Source organism: Mesoplodon densirostris, chromosome 8 (genome assembly GCF_025265405.1).
Source record: "Mesoplodon densirostris isolate mMesDen1 chromosome 8, mMesDen1 primary haplotype, whole genome shotgun sequence".
In the NCBI taxonomy this organism is placed as follows: domain Eukaryota; kingdom Metazoa; phylum Chordata; class Mammalia; order Artiodactyla; family Ziphiidae; genus Mesoplodon; species Mesoplodon densirostris.
In genome coordinates, this window is record NC_082668.1 from 20,445,001 (window position 1) to 20,464,056 (window position 19,056).

Here is a 19,056-nt window from a genome sequence, read left to right on the forward strand (position 1 = left end):
CCCTTCAGAGCCCCCGAGGAAGCCCATTCCTACTTAGAGAAGTTCTAGAACTCTCTGTGAGCTGTATTTCGAACAAAGGGCTGCCTCAGGCCCTGGCTGGCTGCGAGGGTTGCGTGGGGAGGTCAGGACGGGTGGAGTCCGGGACTGTCACAGATGGGCCACAGGAGGTCCCTGCTGCCGTTGCCTGGGCGTCTCAGGAGGACCCCCAGGCCATGCTCGAGCCATGGGGCTGAGGTTCCCCACAGCTCTCTTCATCCTCCACCCCTCCTCACACACCTCCCCTGGGTGTCCATCACCCCTCTGAAATTATGTGCAAAATTTGTATTCGGGCATTCTGGGGGGAATTCTTCAGATACCGCAGGGGGTCCTCGGCTAGGAAAGCGAATGTCCACTGGACTGGGCTGGAGTGTGGCTGAGGCGTCCTGTGGGGGATGCCATAGGGTGGGCTCTGGCTCAGCCAATTTACAAGGACTTGCACGGGGCGCAGCCTGTGCTACCAACACCCCTCTTTCATGACATTTTGGCTGCGGTGTGTCTCTTCCCTTTGGGAGAAGCTCGAGGTCCACCTTGAGTCCCTGATTTTCTGCTTCTCTGGGTGGCAGTGGGAGAAGAGTATCTCAGTGGCTGACAGGACTATATAAAGCTTTATTTAATGTCATGCAAGAAGCTTGATGGAACGTCTCACGTGTGCCAGGCCCTGCACGCTGTAGGGCCATCCTGTATAGCTGCGTGAGCTGTGCATTGAACTCCAAGAAGCACTGTTGACATAGACCACATTGTGAATGGTACTCTCTGTGAACCAGCGACTGGAGGAGAGAGAGAAAGAGGTCAAGGCCTTCCTCAAGGAACTTAGTGGGGAAGACAAACGTGGTTGACAGTAATGTCTGTCCAGTGGGTGACCAGTGTTACAGTCATGGAAACAGTGCAGTGGGAACAGGAAAAAGGTTTATCTGAGTCTGGCGGACTGTAGGAAAGGGGTAAGGCCAAGGGAGTCTTCCCAGAGAGGTTCCCTGAGCCTGAAGGAGGAGGAAGAGGCTTGCCAGGGAGGTTGGGAGCTGCAGGAGCAGGGCGTGGAAGGGCCTTTCAGGAGCGGGAACAGCATGTGCGAGACCCAGGGTGCGAAAGAGCATATGAATAGTATGAGTAGAGTGGGGCGTGTTTGGAGTACTGAGGACAGTGAAGGGAAGGCTTCAAAAGGCAGGCGGGGGCCAGATGATAAAAGGTCTGCATGGCCGGCGAGGGGAGAGGTTAGCATGCCTGGAGGTGCCAGGCCTAGCTCAAGGTGCTTAGCGCCTGAATCCTGTCACTCCGCAAACCTGCAAGTAAGCATCTGAATCTTCACCTGATGGACTCGGAGGCCAGGCTCCGCGTGGTTAAGGAGGTTTAGTGGGTAACACAAGCTGAATTAGCCGTTAAGATGGGGGCCATCCTTCTGAGTGAGCTGGTGAGGGGGTGGGGAGGGAGGGGCCCTTCCGCTCTGCTTCCTCTCCAGAACTGCATCCCTCTGGCCTCCCTGGTACCCTTCCTCTGGCTTTCACATGTTGCTTCTCAGTAGCCCGCCCCCACTCCCAGCAGCCTCAGCCCACCTCCCCACCCCGTGGCTGGGGAAGAGGTCGTGGCTAAAGGGATAACACACCCAGAACTTGCTCTCCTGGCTGCGTCCTGGCCAAGCTTCACTGTCTGTCAAAGCTCACCTGCCTGCCCGACACACGTGGTTTTTGATGCCTCATTCCCACGTTTAAGAAGCTGAGAGTCCCTCCTGGCTTGCTGGGGCCCCCGTCTGCCTCTAAACCGCCTGTGTCCAGGGTGGGCACCATGCCTCTTCCTATTGGCACTGCATTGGTTTTCCTCCACGTTGGTTGGTCATCACTGCTCCGGGTAATGTATTGGAATGAGCTGTTATTCTGCTGGACGTGGACCCAAAGGACTTTTTATCATGAAGGGCCCCATCTTGAAGACCTTAATAAATCATTCACTGTGCACAACAGGTCTGCTCTTGGACAGGGAGCGGTCTCTCGTCACTGAGTCACTTTCTTGCAGTCCACCAGGCTGGCACCCTTTACTTTCCCCGGTTGGCCTGTCTGTTCTGACACCTAAATAAATGACATCTCCCCACTTGACATTAGTGAGAGAAGCGGAGGTCCTTAACCTCAGGGCTCAAAACGCTGACCACCTCGGTCAAGGTTTCTCAAGATGTTACCCAGAAGCCCCTGAGAGCTAATTAAAATGCTGATTCTTGGCCCTACGCTAGATCTATGCGTGAAAATCTTTGGAGATAGGGCCCTGGAATCTACATTTTTTTTAGCAATCCCCGGAGGAGATTCTTATGAACATCAAAATTAGACAGCAACTGCCCAAACCCTTTATCACTTTAGCATCCCATGTTTATTTCTTTTGTTCCTTTTGAAGTGTGTGGGATGGACACATCTTTACTTTCCTGCGTACTGGCCTGTGCTGTGCTTCCAGCTACACGCGAACTTCCGCAGTTCACTGGAGAGATCCTAGGGGGTAGGGAGTAGAGAGCAGGTCCACGTCCAAGTCAGCTGGGGATTTTCCTCAGAGCTTTCCAGAAGCATGACACGCACATCTGGATTACGGTCGCCGTGGAATAAGGGCCCCTTGCTGCAATCCAGCTCAGCGTTGAGGGTGGAGTCCAGGGCTTGGAGCAGCTGCTGGGAAGAGCCAGGCATAATCAGACAAAGCAAGCAGGGCCTTGAAGAGACTTCTCCACTTCCCTAGAGAAATGGGCAGGATGTCCAGGCTGGCCCGGGTTAGGAGCCTCGGACCTCAGCCCCCTGGGCTGCCTATACCTTGTGTTTCCCCTTCTCAGCACCCACAGCTCCATCCAGGCAGGTCCCTCCCTCTACCCCCTGCTCTCTCCCACTGGGTGACCAACTCCCTCTCATCTGAGGTGTTGTTACCTGAACTGGCTGGGCCCATAGAGGCTGCTGGGACTTCAAGATGGATCTGGTGGCCCCTTAAGAGCCTTGAAGCCATCTCCCCTCACCTCTCGAAGTCCCCTCTCCTCCTCCCCCACTCTGTTTCACTCCTCTGTGCTCTGCCCGCCTCTCTCTTTTGCCCTTCCTTTTTGCCCTTCATAGATGGAAACCGACATGGTGTTCCGGCTTCTTGCGGTCCTGGTCAATAGCTCTTAATGTGGACGTGGTTGATGGGGAGAAGGGGATGACGAGCGTGTTGTATGGCGTGAGGGATGTGGGCACTTCCCTTCCCTCCTGATGGGAGCAGCAGGTGTTCGTGCCCCTCAGGTGCACTGGGATTTCAGCAGAGCCCTCACGGGGGCTGACAGACCTAGGAGGGGCCTGGGTGTCCTCAGGTTCTCCTCTTGATTTGAAAAGGAAGATGACCCAGTGAATCTGTAGAACAGCCTGGAGCATGCTGCCAGCACCGGGCGTCAGGAGCAGCCGTCTCCTTCTCTGAGATCAGGAATAGGCATTTCCATTTGTACTTGGCAAATGGGATTTAATGAAACAGTTTACACTTCTTCGGTTGTCTTACAAAGCCTTAGTTGCCTGGCGGTTATTATCCTGATGTTGTTCCTGCGAACAGTAGCCCATGTCGGGGTAAATGACGTCATGGCAGAATAAGTTTAATATTGGCATTTTCAAAGTCAGTGAAGAGTAGGGCGTGGCCCAGAGGGCCAAGGTATCAGGTAGTAGTAATCAGTGTGAATTCTCCCTCCCTGTCTTGGAAGATGCTTTCTTTTTTTTTTTTTTTTTTTTCCGCTACGTGGGCCTCTCACTGTTGTGGCCTCTCCCGTTGCGGAGCACAGGCTCCGGACGCGCAGGCTCAGCGTCCATGTCTTACGGGCCCAGCTGCTCCGCGGCATGTGGGATCTTCCCGGACCGGGGCACGAACCCGCGTCCCCCGCATCGGCAGGTGGACTCTCAACCACTGCGCCACCAGGGAAACCTGGAAGATGATTTCTTATCTCTCTTGCCAACAGCTTTTCTTTTGTGAACCCTAGTGAGATGCAGGAGTGGGTTTGCTTTCTCCTAGGAAGGAATACTCTCAGGTCTGCTCTGGTTTGCACCCAGTGGTTCTCATTGCCTTCTGAGTATAAATGGGAGGCCACTGGACACTCCAGCCTTTGCTTTGCTCCTCCCCCCTGCTTCCCAGCCTATGTGCGCATGGACCTGGGAGATGAGGGGCTTCAGGGGATGGAGGAGATCCCAGGCCCGGGAGGAATACTCTGTCATCTCACGGTGTGGGCTAGAGAGTAGGGCCAGGGCCTAGGAATGGGCCAGCAGCTTTCTGGGTACAGTGAGAAGGAAAGACAGCTCTTCAGACTGCCACTAAGTGGTGTGAGGGGCCCATCCTCACGGGAACCACCCTCCAAAATCTGAGTGGATGAGAGCCTTCTGTCTGCAATACTTTTCTCCTCTGGAAACCCAAGTCTCTTTTTTGTGTGTATAACACGGAGCCCGGTTCTTTGGAAGGACACAGCATGAGGGGCAGCCTCTCATCTACATTTCGGCCCCTTTAGGGATGATGCCATGTGAGTTGGCAGAGGCAGCATGTGTATAACTGCATCTTAGTAGCCTTTTGGGGTCCCGGAACAAGGGGCAGGTTTTCGGAGAATCAGACCTTTCTCAGCCCAAACCCTTTTCCCGTTCAGACCAGCGCCATCCCTGTGAGCCCTGGGCTGCGGCAACACTCTGGCCCAGTGTCACTTGGGGCCTGCTGCTGGCTGAGACCCCAAAGCCCCAGGGAAAACTGGGGGCAGAGGGATGGTTCTGGAGAGTTAAGTGAATAGGCAAAGCCTTCAGCCCCCAGGGGGGGTGTGTGGACGATGTGCCTTGTCGGGCATGTTGGTGCTAGTGCTTGGGTGACGTCATTTGGTTGGCCTGTGGTTTGTGTGTGTGTATGTTGATCAGGATGTTCCTGTTTTGCGGTTGTCTGATCACTTGTTTTTGGCCGTGGACTTCTGTATGAGTGTTTATTTTTAGAGGCTGCCACTTCTGGCCTGAGGGCTGATCCTTGGGCATGGTAGGAGCTTGTGTTTTCTGAAATGTTTGTGGCTTTAAATTTCAGTATTTATTTTGGGGTATTGCTGCTTTTTATGTGTTTATTCTGTGTGTGTGTGTGTGTGTGTGTGTGTGTGTGAGATATGACAGTGTAGAATAATAAAAAATTGTGTGGTCTTTGAAGTTCTGCTTTAGCTTTGATTTTAATTTAGTTTTTTAAAAATTTTAAATTAGTTCTGATTTAAAATCCCAGCTTTACCAAGTAGTACGTGTCTGCAAATAAATAGTTTCACGTCTCAGTTTCTCTGTCTTTAAAATAGGCATAACAACCCTGACTCACAGGATTAGAAACAACGTATGTGTAAATGTAACAAACTGTTCCTTGAATGTTAGCTATTAACATTAGTATTTGTGTATTTGTATCCACACCTGCTCTTTCTGACTGCGCTGCTGGGGCTGTCTGGTGTACTCCATGAGTGCATGCGTCTGGGTGTTTTTGATTTGGGTGATTTCTGGTGGGAGTGTGTGTCTCTGGATGTCTTTATATTTGGTTTTCTGTGTGTGAGTGTGTGTGTGATTGTTGGTGTCTGGGCTGGAGTTTGGGAGGGGGCTTTTTTTCTTGCCAGTTGGGGGCCTGCCTTGGAGGGGGCAGAAGGGAGGTGCGTGTCTGTGTGTGTGTGTGTGTGTGTGTGTGTGTCAAGGCTGGAAGCTGGACTGCTGACTGTACAGGGTGTGAAATCACTGAGTTCCTCTGGGCAGGGAAGTTCTTCGTTCCTGAGTCAGCCCTTTGGCCTCTAGCCACCCAGCGCTCACTTTTTCCTTTCAGAGAAAGTATTGCTCACGGGGTCCCCAGAGCATCTCAGACAAAATAGCACAGAGGGCACCTCTCCCTGCTGAAAACCTCTACTTTTGTGTCCTCAATCCCTAAGATGCTCCCTCCACCCTTGGCCGCTGAAGCTCCTTTCCAGAGCCTCCACGGGCCCTGGCGTTCAGAGAGAAACTGTGTCCTCTATAACACTGGGCCTGCCGCCTTTGCTGGACCGCATCTTGGCCCAATAGCCCAGGTCCTTGGGAAGCGAGTGCAGTGCCAGATCCAGGCTTTGGACTGGGGCATCTTGCCCCCAGGACCACGGCCCAACCTTGGACTCCACTGCCTGGCCCTGACCCTGGGTGCAGGGGAGGGCTCTGCTCAGAAGCTCGGGGAAAGGGTCCTTTTGTCCTTTTGCCCTTCTGCTACCTTGGCTCTATCTTGGGGTGCTGAGAGGATTCCCTTTGGGGATCCAGGGAAGGGAAGCTTTCAGCTGCTTTCCTCGGGAGAATAGATGTCCCGCCTGCCACTGACATCTGCTATCTGTCTCCCCTCTGGTCCCTCTCTTGTAGAGGTTGTGGGCCACACGCAGGGACCCCTGGACGGGAGCCTGTACGCCAAGGTGAAGAAGAAGGACTCCTTGAACGGCAGCACCGGGGCCGTCAACGCCACGCGGCCTGCTCTGTCGGCTACCCCCAACCACGTGGAGCACACCCTCTCGGTGAGCAGCGACTCAGGCAACTCCACGGCCTCCACCAAGACAGACAAGACCGATGAGCCTGCCCCCGGCCCCTCCAGTGCCCCTGCTGCCCTGAGTCCCGAGGAGAAGCGTGAGCTGGACCGCCTGCTCAGTGGCTTTGGCTTGGAGCGAGAGAAGCAAGGCACCATGTACCACATGCAGCATCTCCGGTCCCGCCTGGCGGGGGGCCCTGCTGCGCCCTCCTCCGGCCGCCATGTCGTCCCGGCCCAGGTTCACGTCAATGGCAGGGCCTTGGCATCCGAGCGGGAGACAGACATCCTGGATGATGAGCTGCCCAACCAGGATGGGCACAGCGTGGGCAGCATGGGCACACTGTCCTCCCTGGATGGGGTCACTAACACCAGTGAGGGGGGCTACCCGGAGGCCCTGTCCCCACTGACCAACGGTCTGGACAAGCCCTACCCCGTGGAACCTATAGTCAATGGCGGGGGCTACCCCTATGAGTCTGCCAGCCGGGCGGTGCCTGCCCAAGCTGGCCACCCTGCCCCCATGCGACCCTCCTACTCTGCACAGGAGAGTTTAACTGGCTACCAGCGGGAGGGGCCCCACCCAGCCTGGCCACAGTCAATGACCACCTCCCACTATGGCCATGACCCCAGCGGTATGTTCCGCTCTCAGTCCTTTCCGGAAACCAAGCCCCAGCTGCCCCCAGCTCCAGCCCGGGGCGGGAGCAGCCGGGAGGCTGTGCAGAGGGGCCTGAATTCCTGGCAGCCTCACCCACCTCCTCGCCAGCAGGAAAGAGCCCACTTGGAGAGCCTCGGGCTCAGCAGGCCCAGCCCCCAGCCATTGGCAGAGACCCCCATGCCTGGCCTCCCCGAGTTCCCGCGGGCGGCCTCCCAGCAGGAGATCGAGCAGTCCATCGAAGCCCTCAATATGCTGATGCTGGATCTGGAGCCAGCCACGGCGGCCGCCCCACTGCACAAGTCCCAGAGTGTCCCTGGGGCCTGGCCAGGCGCTTCCCCGCTCTCCTCCCAGCCCCTCTCTGGCTCTTCCTCCCAGTCCCATCCACTGACCCAGTCCAGATCTGGCTACATCCCCAGTGGGCATTCCTTGGGCCCCCCTGAGCCTGCTCCCCGGGCCTCCCTGGAGTCTGTCCCTCCTGGCAGGCCTTACTCACCTTATGATTATCAGCCATGTCTAACGGGGCCCAACCAGAGTTACCGTCCAAAGAGTCCAGCTGCCTCCTCCTCGTCTGCCTTCCTCCCAAACACCCAGAGCTCTCCGGGGCCTCAGCTGCCCCCAGTCTCTCTCCCTGGCCTCACCACTCAGCCTCAGCTTCCACCGAAGGAGGTGACTTCAGACCCATCCCGAGCTCCAGAGGAGGAGCCATTGAACCTGGAGGGGCTTGTGGCCCACCGGGTTGCAGGTAAGAGCCTCAGGGGCCATGAGTTCTGGGTATCCCCTCCTTATTCCCTCCACACCTTCCCTCTCTGGTCTTGGCTGGCTTTGCTGGAGCGGGGTGCAGGCCCGGCCATCACGCCTTAGCGGGTGCTGCTTTGGCCTGGGGAAGAGGCTGTCAGGAGCCCACATGCCAGCCATCCCTTCCTGCATTCATTGCCTGTTAGGCTCCAAGCCAGGCACTGAGGTTCAAAGATCAGTGTCTTTCAGGAATTTTCGGTCTAGTGAGGGAGCAGGTACACAGACAGATAATTCTAACAGAGCAATGTGTACTACCACAGAAGTGGGGACCGAAGCCCCAGAGCCTGGGAAAGCAAGGTTCCCACCTAGGGCAATCAGGGAAAGCTTCCTGGAGGGGGTGACTCCAGGGCTGGAGTACAGATTTTCTAGGCAGAGAGGAGATGCTCTCTGCAGCTGCCTGCAGAGGAGAAGGCCTGGAGAAGGTTGGAGGGAGGCCTCTGTGGACTCCAGTTCCCTTTTGAGCCCTCCCAGAGGCACAGCAATGCCTGAGAGGGTGTCCTGAAGCCCTTGGGCTCCATCTGAGTGTTCAACCCTGGTGCGTCCTTTCAGGATATTTCTCTGTTTCTGGGGAGGCCAAGGTCCATCTTCTTGTTCAGCTGTCCTGCTAGTCCTTGCTTTAGGACCAGCTCTGTATGGGAAGCAGGCACTGAGAAACAGAGCCCCATTTCCTATCAGAGAATGGACTTACTCTCCAGAGAGAGGAGACAGAATGGGGCAACCAGATGAGCTTACTGGGGAGATAAAGGCAAGAAATGGCAGAGTGTCCAGGGCCATGTTGGGAGGGGCAGGAAGGGCTCCCTTCCTTCCCTCTGGTCTAAGCCTGTGACCATTCCATGCGGGCAGCCAAACTGGGCGGGAAATCCTATGAGTTCGTTTTATTGTGGAGGTGAAGCCCAGGCCAGGGTGGACCAGAGCCTGGGGCGAGGGGGGACCTTGTGCCAAGCCCCTCAGCTGACAGGGTGGTGGGTAGTCAGGGAGCAGAAGGGGAGCCTGGGCAGCTGACTCTGCCTTCTGTCCCTTTTCCTAAATTTAGGGGAAGCTGAGTCACCATGCCAACTACAGGGAGGAAGGGAGATGCCATCCCTGAGGATGGATGGAGGGTTTAGGGAAGTAGCTGGGGCCAGGCCAGTTGGCTGTTGGGTTTGAGTCCAGGACCTGGTGTGGCGGCATGGACTCCCTGCTCCTGTACTTCAGAGCAGAGCACAGCCCCCAGTTCAACTACTGGTAACTTGAAATTGGCCATAATGGCAGTATTCACACTCTGGAAGTTGGCAATCAAGGACTTCACCTGCCCTGGAGAGCTGGTCTAGCAGCACATCATTGTCTTTGCCCACGAGTCAAAGCATAAGATGAGTAGCTCTATAACCTGAGGGGTGAAATGCTCCATGGAGGGGGTGTCCCCGTGGGGCTGGTGTCTTCTACTTTTGTCCACATCTGGGCCCATGAGATAAGGAGTACCTGGCTTGTCAGCAGAAACCATTTTCCTCCTGGTTTTGTTGAAGGGAGAGGAATGGGCCCTCTCAATATTTTACAGAGTTGGGGTGGTGGCCTGAAGAATAGTGACACTCTAGTCTAATGATGGGCAGGATCCAAGGGGCTTTTCTCTGGGGGAGCAGGATGAGTTTCCTCCCTTTCACAGAACGCTCTGTATAGCTCTCCCAGAGCTTGCTGAGAAGGAAGCCATACTTTAATGGCCCTGGAAGGATGTCCATCTTGTAGTAGCTCTCCCCTCGTCCTTTTCTCTCCTACCAGTTTCTGAGGTCTTGCTTCTCAACCTCCATATCCTGTAACTGCTCAGGTTGCCAAGAAGTCATATGGAGGGAGGGATATTGTTGGCACAGTACCTGTGTCCTCCAACCCCACTGTCATCTCCTCCACCAACTGTGAGTGACTCAGTCAGGAGAAGGGATAAAATGTGTAGAGGGGACAGTTATATTTGGTCTCCAGGGCTACAGAGGACCTCTTGGGTCCATGCCCTGTCATGAACAGTATTTCTTATGTCAGCAGGTCCTGCTTGCACAACTTCTTCAGTAGCCCTATCCGCAGTGCTTGTGTAGATAAAGATGCACCGGCAGGATTAATTTGTAGAACAGTCTAGGAGCCAAGGGATAGACTTTCAGCGCTGCCTTTTTATTCTCATTTTACATTCTTCTGCAAGAAGCTGGAATGTAAGCTTCAACATGAGTAACCTCAGATCTGAGGGAGAACCTCTATATGGTCATCAGTATGATCTGGTTTCTTCTGGCCTTTCTCCCTCAAGTCTGCTCTTTCTTCCTTGGCTGTCAACTGAGGCTATCATACCTCAGTTCTATGTCCTTGGTTCATCCCACTTTGATCCAACTACTCCTTATGTCTTATTTCAGCTTAGCACTCAGAGTATGTAGGGTTAGCTTTCTTAACCTGACAAAGGGTAGGTACTGTAGCACATGTCACACTTTCTTGTGAAACATTAGAATTAGAAGCATTCCCATTACACCAGGGACAAAATAAAGATGCCTGTTATCACCACTATCATTTAACATTGTATTGGATATCCCAGCCAGTGCAATAAGACAAGAAAAGGAAATAAGAGTCATAGTTGTTGAGTCCAATCAAGTTATCTTATGATCCTGATTCTGTGACTGTACTGATCTCAGGTGTCTCTAGAGGTAGAGATTTCAATGCATATTGGAAATCAGAAGTTGATCTTATCCTTAAGGAGTCTAGAGTTTAGAAAGGGGAAAAAGAACTGGAACTTTAAAATGAAGTTATTTGTACTAAGAGAGGTATGAAGAATGTTCTGTGGGAATGAAGAATAAGGAATGGTCACTATCAGCTGGAGAGACTGGGGAGGCTCTTTGTTGAGTGTGGGTTTTATAGAGCCTTGGAAGATGGGAAGGACTTTGAAAATGGGTGAGGTCATTGGAGAGAGAGGGCTCATAATGAAGATAGGAAAACTTAAGGCATGTTTGAAGAATAGAGTGGATTGAGAGCATATAGGCTGTGTGAGAGAGAGTCAAGAAAGGTAGCCTGGGGCCTGCGTCTGTTTGGGTTTAATACCAGACTAAGGAGCTTGAATCTTACCTAGTGGCAGTGTAGGAAGCCATTACTGTGTTTAGGAGAGGATGGCATGATCAGGGCTGTAGTTTAGGAAGATGTATCTGGTGGGTCTGGGCAGAAAGGATACAAAAGGGGAGAGACTTTGAGCTGGGAGATGCTAGGAGCTTATTAGCTAACCTAGGTGATTGGGACTGAGTTAAGGTGCTGACCATGGAAATGAAAAAGAAGAGATGGGTGCCAAGGATGCTGGTGGGATGAGAACTGATGCATTTACAAGTTGATTGGATGTAGTAGATGAAGAAGAAGGAGACATCAAAGATAATTCTGAGGCTCCATGAATAGAAACAGAATGATGGTTCCATTAATAAGCCAGAAGTTAGCAGGAGGAGCAGGTCTGGTGTAAGATGAAGACCTCAGTGTTAGGTATGTTGAATTTGAGTGACAGTGGAGCCTCCAGGTAGAGATGTATGGAAGGCAATCAGACATCCAGAATTGGAGCTCAAAAGAGTGGAAAGAGCTATAGATTTGGGAGTCATCCTCACAAAGGTAAAGGTTAAAGCTTTGGGCATGGATGAGATCTCTATATGTCAGAGGGCATGGAGAGAAAAGAACTTAGAACGAAATGGCCATGAGGGAATGGAGGTCATACAGGGGACTAAGAACAAATGTTCAGGACAGAGAGAGGACACTAGTACAGTGGGTCATCACAGAAGTCAGAATAGTAAAGGGTTTCCAGGAGGAGGGGTGGGAGATTAGCAGTATCACTGTGGAGAGATCATGAGGAGAAGGACTCAGGAAAATTCACTGGGCTTGCCAATTAGGTGGCCCCAGTGATTTTCAAAGGCATATTTTCAATAGAGTGGTGGTGACAGAAACCAGACAGGGATTGAGGAGTGAGAGATGAGAGGGTGCAGACAGCATATCAACCACTCTTTTGAGTGGTTTTGTGATAAAAGGGAAGAGGGTGGTAACTAAAGAGTGTAGCAAGATACTGAGAACTTTCTGTGAATATAGGAGCCATGAGAATGTTTTTAGAGGGGGAGGAGAGAGAAGTTGAATATGGAGGGAAGAGGGAGAAGAAAAAGATATAAGAGGAAGAAATTGATAGAATAGGTCTCTAAGGAGGTAAGGGGAGTTAGGCTTAGGAACCCAGGAGGTGAGGTACCTCTTCATGAAATAAGAATAGAGGGTGGATACAGATATAGGGAGATATTGGTGTCAAGCCTTGGGAGCTTGAATTGAGAACCCAATTTTTATATTTCATCATGGAAATAGGAGATGAGGTCAAGGCCCATTCCATCATTCATTCAATGTGTGCTCTTAATCCATGCTACATGCTAGCCTAGGTTCTGGAAAAATGGTGGTAAACAAAAGAGATAAAGTTCCTTTTTTTAAGAGGTGGAAATGGACAATAAACAAATAAGCAAATACACATATAATATGTCAGATGGGTGATAAGAGCCATAGAGATAAAATAAAGCAGTGAAATGCCAATGAGGGGTGAAGGGTTGGGGGTGGTGGTTGGATGGTCAGGGAAAAGGCTTCCCTGGGCAGGGAGGGAATGTGCCAGATGGAATAGCAAGTGCAAAGGTCCTGAGGCGGGAGTGCGCCTGATATTGGGAAAGTAGGGGGCCCAAAATCAGAGAGGGAATGAGAATGGGGACCAGCTTTCTGTGGGCCTTGTAGGTGATCATCATAAGACCTTTGGCCTATACTCTGCATGGTGTGAGAAGCCTTAGGAAGGATTTGGGCAGAGGAGTGACATCATCTGACTTGTTCTAAAAACATCAGTGTGGCCAGGATGGAAGGAGGGAGACCAGTTAGGAGGCTGGTGCTTTTGATCAGGATGGCATCTGGAGATGGTGAGACATACTCAGATTGTAGACATATTTTGTAGGTGTCACCATCAAGATTTACAGAGAGACTAGACATGGGATGTGAGAGAAGGAAAAGTCAAGGTTTCTGGCCTGAGCACCTAAAGGATGGAGTTGCTCTTTATTGAGATGGAGAAGAATGTGGGAAGAGCAGGCTTAGAGGTGATATCAGAAGTGCAATTTTGGCCACATTAGATTTGAGGTGCTCATGAAATGTCCAAGACAGTTGGATGTATGAGTCAGGAGTTTATGAGGGAGAGATTGGAGCCTAGAAATGTGGGAGTTGTCAGTATATGATGTCATGTGAAGTAAGGCACTACATGATATCATCTAGGGGGGTGAGCACAGATAGAGAAGGATTGAGTTCTGGAGCCTTGAACATTTAGCAGTCTGAGATATGAGGAGGAACCAGCAAAGAAACTGGTATGGAGCAGCTTTTGAAGTGGAGGAAACTCAAAGGGTGTGGTTCTCTGGAAGCCAGGAAGGGGTGATATTGGCCACTGCATTGCCCCTGTGGTGTGAGATGGATTGGAGTCAGCTGGCGGGGGGGGCGAATAAAAGGACCTCACAGGTCCTTACAGTGCATCCGGCAGGCTCATCTTAAGGACTTTTTGGTGGTACCCAGCAGTTTGGGACAGGAGTAGAAAATCCTAAGTGGCTCCTGTGGAAGAGGGTTACTAAGGGGTGTGATGGAAGAATGAAGGGCTGAGGGATGCCCCGATGCTCAGGAAGGTGACCCTCGGGCTCAGACTGGCAGGGTCACTGCCGAATCCAGGAAGAAGCAGGTGACCGTGAGAGGAGAAAGGTCCTGGGACGGGGTCGTGCTGACCGTGAGGGCGGGTGAGGTATGGGGCCATAGGATTGAAATCTCCTGGTCCCAGGCTGGCACCTTCCTGCTCCATGCTGGGGTTGGAAAAGAGAGAGGTGGGTGGCGTCCTGCTGGACAGCAGAAGGTCCATCTGCCCTTTGGAGAAGCGAGACCCTAGATCCACCCTCTCATCTTGTCTGACACCCTGCCCGCCTCCCTCCAGCTTGTGGCCAGAACCCAGACTCAGAACACTGACTAACCTTGATTTTCTCTTTGTTTTTGTTTTGTTTCGTCTTGTTAAATGCCTTGTCCTTGGCGTTCTTCGTGTGTCCCGTGTCCATCTGTCCCCTGTGCCGTGGGCGTGGTGCCTTCCTTGCCTGGTGTCCTCCCCTCCACCCCTCCCCTCCCTGCTTGCCTCCCCGCTGCCGGCTCCCCGGGGTGGGGGGGAGCAGCGTACAACGCCAGGCTGCAGGGCACTGGGCAGAGTGTCGGCTCCAGGCACCCTCCTCTCCACCGGCTCCGATCTTCCTCTCTCTCTGGTTGGTTCCTCTCCCCGCTTCCCCCTTTATGACTTACCTGAGCTCTCCGTTTCTTTCTTCTCTTTGCCCCCCACTTCTTTTCTCACTGCCCCCTTCTTCCTGCTGCCTCCCTCCTCTCTGCATGAGTGAGTCCTCCCACTTCTGCATGGACACGGCCTGATGCTTCCAGCCTTGGCCTTCCCTGCTGGGAACAGGGTCCGGGGTGACTAGATGAACTTTCAACCTCCCCGTGGGCACACAGGCCTTTGCAACAAGGGTGCTCAGTGAGGGTTTGGGACAGGCCGGCTCTCCAGCTACCTTGGCCAGATCACTTGGGCTGCCCGGCCAGAGCCTCAGCAGGAGCCAGGCCAAGCTCTGCATGGACCAGCAGGCACAAGACGCAGAGTGGTGCCCTGGCACCTGCTGCTCTGTCCATTCTGGAGTACAGCACTCCCTGGGGGCAGGGCACCCCCTCTGACCTCATCCTGAATCTCTCATCCTAGGACCCATGGCCAAGAGTCAGAAGCCCTGGGTGTGGTCCTGGCTTTTCCTGTGACACTCCCGGGCAAGTCTCTGAATTGCTCAGAGCTCCGTCTCCCAATGTGACAAATGGAGGATCTTAGCCTTGCCACATGCCTTTTGCACGGTGGCTTGATGTGCCCCAACATGGTGGACCCTCCATCAAGAGTCATGTTGCTGTGTTAGAGGGTGATGTCATCCACTAGCGTCTCCCACCAGCTCTTGGACACACAACCCCTAGACTTTTAGCTCTGGGCGGGGTGAATCACCTCATCTTTTCCTGCTCCTCGGAGCCCAGAGGCCCAGCTCAGGGAGAAGACCATGTGCTCAGTCTTACCCCAGGCCGTGGCCTTGAGCAGTTCCGGGAAAAGGCTTGGGGGTGGGGTGGGGTGGGAACTGATGACTCCCAGTGGCAATATCTGGTGCTCTCACGTCCCCTCCTTCTCCCAGTCCATGGATAATGGGGAGATGGTTCTAGCAGAATGCCTCCTGCCCCCTCCTCTCCTGTCCCTCCACCTTTTCTCGGCCCAGTGGTGGGGAGTGCGGTGTTCGGTGGGGCCTGGGGGTTTGGGCAGTTCTGGGGGGTCCTGAGGGGAGCTGGCATGGCTTGCCCTGGGGCTGCTAGTGTGGTTGCCGTGTGGCTTTCTGGTGCCCTGGCCCAGCAGGTGGCCTCCCGGATCCCCTCCCTTCTGGAGCCCCAGGCAAGCAGTCGGACACCCAGCCCTGCCACCTGGAGCTGAGGAATCCAGTTTTTTGGAAATTGGAAGGCTGGAAAGAAGAGCTGGGTCTGTTGGGGTGGAAGCGGCCAGTCCTGGGGCGGGTAGGGGAGGCATGTGATGAAGCCTGACACCAGGGCATATGTCCATGGAACTTGGGGGTGGTGGGCAGCCATGCTTTATCTATTAACCAGGTGTATTGATGTGTGTTAGGGCTACAGCCCCTAGAATTGCCCGTGTGTGTGTGTGTGTGTGTGTGTGTGTGTGATGAAGGGGATTCACGGCCTCAGTTCCGGCCCACTTTAGGGGAGCCTTGGAGCCAGCTGTTCCCCACAGCACAGTACCATCTTGGGGAGCAGAGTGAGGACCCCGGGAGATGGGGCTGCTCCGGCCCCTTGCTCTTCAGGTCTGGTGGTCAATGTGGAGGCCCCGGGCTGAGGTGACCACTGTCCTCCAGGAGGAGAGGAAGGTCCGATGCCCACAGTGTGTGAGCAGCCCTTGGAGGATGACAAAGGGCTTCTGGATGTAGCGCATTATTATCCCAAAGGCCACTTTCTGGCCGCTCCTCGTGCTGCCGCAGCTGGAAGGCTGGACTCACCAGCTTTCCTGGGAGGACCTTCCAGAGTCCCTTGCCTGCCTCTCTTTTCCCCTTTCTTCATGAGCTTCCTCTGGCCCCTGTTCTGCTGGGGAAGGGCTGAGCGTGGAGGTTCTGAGGGTGACTGTGACCCACGACTGTTGCTGCCGGGCTAAGGCTGCGTGTGCCCACACGTGTCTGTACGTGTGTGTGTACGCGTGTGCCTGTGTGTGTGCAGGGAGCGGGGCACGTAGACGGAGGCCCTGAGAGCGGGGCCGGGGCCAGGAGACCAAGAAAGTCCTGGGGTCGGGGGTGGGGGAGGAGAGGAGGCCGGTGGGGAGTGCGGGCCTATTTTTATTATCCGTCAGCCTCTGGGACATGAGGGAGTGGTGTTCTCTCTCTGACACTGGCTGTCAGCTTGTGTCCAGACTTCCCAGCTTGGCTGAGGAACAATGGGGCTCTCTTCTCTCCCCTCTGCCATGGCCCGTCTCCCCTCCCGTAGAGAGAGACAAGAGAGAGGGAACATGGCTCTCCAGGCGCTCCGGGGCAGATCTGGGACTGCCAAGGCGGACAACAGTGGGACACTGTGTTCAAACAATGTGAGAGGCCCAGGCTGGCCACTGGGGCCGTGGGCGCTCTGCAGGAGAGGGGCTGTCCCCGTGGGAGTGGTATGCCGGGTCTTCCCCCTTCTGCAGAGGGAGGCTCTGCCCTGCAGGACCCTAGCTCTTTGGATGGCAACCTGTCCATCCCCCCTGCCTCTGGACGGAGCCGGTCCCACTCCAGTGGTGGTGGAGAGGCGGCTTGAAGAGGTGTGATTGCCCTCAAGTGTCTGACCGCCTTGGGCCAGGTCTCGCATCCTCCAAAGCCTGCAAGCCCCTCCAACGGTCCCACCTCTTCTCCGGGCAGCTGCAGCCCTCTGTATCCCCAGAATGTGGAGGATGTTCTGGGTGCATTGGGGAGAATGTTCTCTGTCCCTCTGGGAGACTTAGGGCTTCGAATTGAAACAGACCCAATTTTCAAGGGCAGATATCAGATCCCCAAACAGGGAAACTGGCCACCCCTTGCAGAGGCACGGGGACCTGCCAGAAAGAGACTGCGGGTATGGGTGAGCCGGAACGGAGAGCAGCCCTAATGCGTTTCTTTTAACCTTGGGGCTGAAGTTGGTTCCAACCCCAAGGGCCTTTCCCAAATGGGCCTCCTTCGTCACGATTATTATTAGAAAATCAATGGCTACGTCTCTTTCTCTCTAATGTTTTTGCCAGGAGTGGAACCAGCAGCGGCTTTGGACCAAGCTGCCCCGGAGGCCTGAGGGGGAAGGGGGCTCGGTGGTGGGGGGAGCACGGCCAAGGACAGGGCCGGTCGGGGCGCAGGCTGCTTCTCTGAGGGCTGGCAGCCTGGGATTGCTGTAGGGTCCCAGCTGCTGCTCCACCCTTTAGAGCCGGGCCCCATCTTTCATCCGTGTTGATGCTCATAGCAGCCCCTGGTTAGGACTCTGCAACCCCCATTTTTCTATTCTGAAAATAAAGGTCCTTCAAGGCAAGGGGTTTATTTGCTGTCTTTAGCCAGGGCTCTTTTTTCCTCGGTTGAGATGGTAGGCAGGTTGCCTCTGATTAACGAAGAGCCCGAAGTGGAGCCTCAGAGCATCCCCACCCCCCCTGAAAAATAAAGAACACTGCCCCACCCAGCTACCTTCTGCATTTACATGTGCTCTCCAGACGGGACTCCTAATTATGAGATAATATGAGTGCATGACTTGGAGTGATGGTGTGAGTGCTTGAGAGTATGTGTCCATCCCTAGACTTGGCAGCTGGCAGCCTGCTGTTCATGACAAGTAGGGAGGCTTCCCAGCCTGTGCCTGTCATGGCAGCCTTAGTGGCTGCTCCAGGCTGGAGCTGAAGGGCCCCCAGGGCCATGCAGACCCCACAGTGGAGGGTAGATAGTGATTCAGTCTGAATGAGGGTGATTTCTGCTTGGCTGAGCTGGAGTGTTCCTGGGGTAAGCTGTGTGTGTGTGTGTGCGTGCGTGTGCATGTGTGTGTGTGCGTGTGTGTGTTGTGTGCATGTGTGCCACGAGGCAGTTGGTCTGCCCACAAGTGCTGGCCTGAGGCTTCTGTGGCCAGGGTCTCACAAGACCTTTGATGAGTCCCAGCACCTCTCCTCACCTGCCCTCTCGGGTGGTGGTGAAGGCAGGGCTGGGAATTTCCTCCTGCAGGATAATGAGGACAAGGGGCCCGCCCTCAGGCTGGGTCTTGGCCTCTGGACCCCGGGGAATAAGTTCTCTAGGATTCTGGAGCCAGCTCAGTGAGGCAATGGGTTTCGTGCCGCAGCCCAGCTGTGGGAAGGGAGGAGGGGGAGATTAACAACATCCCCAGGCCTGCGGAATGGAAGGGAAGTGCACAGAAGCAGATGGGGCACATGGCTTCAGGCTCTTTGCCTGCTGCTCTTCTGGGAGAGGCAGGCTGGAACCTGGGCCATGTTTGGGGCAAGAGAAGGGTGGACAGATAAGGGGCCAGCATAAAGGAAGTGGGAAGGAGCTTTCAGAGGTGCACTGGATGAGGGTTGGGCGATCCCAGAGAAGGCCAGCAGTATTCCGGGGGCCAGCGGGGGCTGGGGACACCGTGACAGGCCTTAGTCATTTCTTGGTTTCTTCTCGGGAGCACCATTTGCAAGATGATGCATCATTCATTCTTTCCAAAAGTCTTCCCCACGGGCCTGGTGTTGCTTGTTGGTTGATGCAGTCGCCTTGGAGACTGACTCTCCTCCCTCCACCTTCCCTCTTTTGCCTGGAAGCTCTGGCCCTCTGCCTCCGGGGCTTGGAAGAAGTTGACATCTGTTTCTTGTATCAGTCCTTTGTGCTCTGGGCCCCAACCCTGTGCAGAGTAGAGATTCTTGGTGAAGGCCAGCCAATCCCCCACCCTGCAGAGAAACCGGGGTGTGGGCAGAGGGAGGCTGGTGGGAGGATGTGCTGAGGGGAGACAAGCCCAGCTCCAGCTGGGCCCCCTGGGCTAAGATGCACTGCCTTCTCTGGGGGAATTAG

The 19,056-nt window shown here is 54.3% G+C and overlaps 1 protein-coding gene across 7 annotated transcripts in view; it reads left to right on the top strand.

Annotated features, from left to right (window-relative positions):
• TNS1 (tensin 1) overlaps positions 1-19,056 on the top strand; it is a 200,871-nt gene that overhangs the window by 145,399 nt on the left and 36,416 nt on the right. For 5 of the 7 annotated variants that reach the window (XM_060105836.1, XM_060105831.1, XM_060105832.1 and 2 more), the window contains 3 exons: positions 6,366-7,919; positions 14,146-14,232; positions 15,396-15,515. In XM_060105836.1, coding sequence (XP_059961819.1) covers positions 6,366-7,919; positions 14,146-14,232; positions 15,396-15,515 — 1,761 coding nt within the window. The remainder of the gene's footprint in view (positions 1-6,365; positions 7,920-14,145; positions 14,233-15,395; positions 15,516-19,056) is intronic. The other 2 variants (XM_060105834.1, XM_060105835.1) reach the window with 2 other exon arrangements.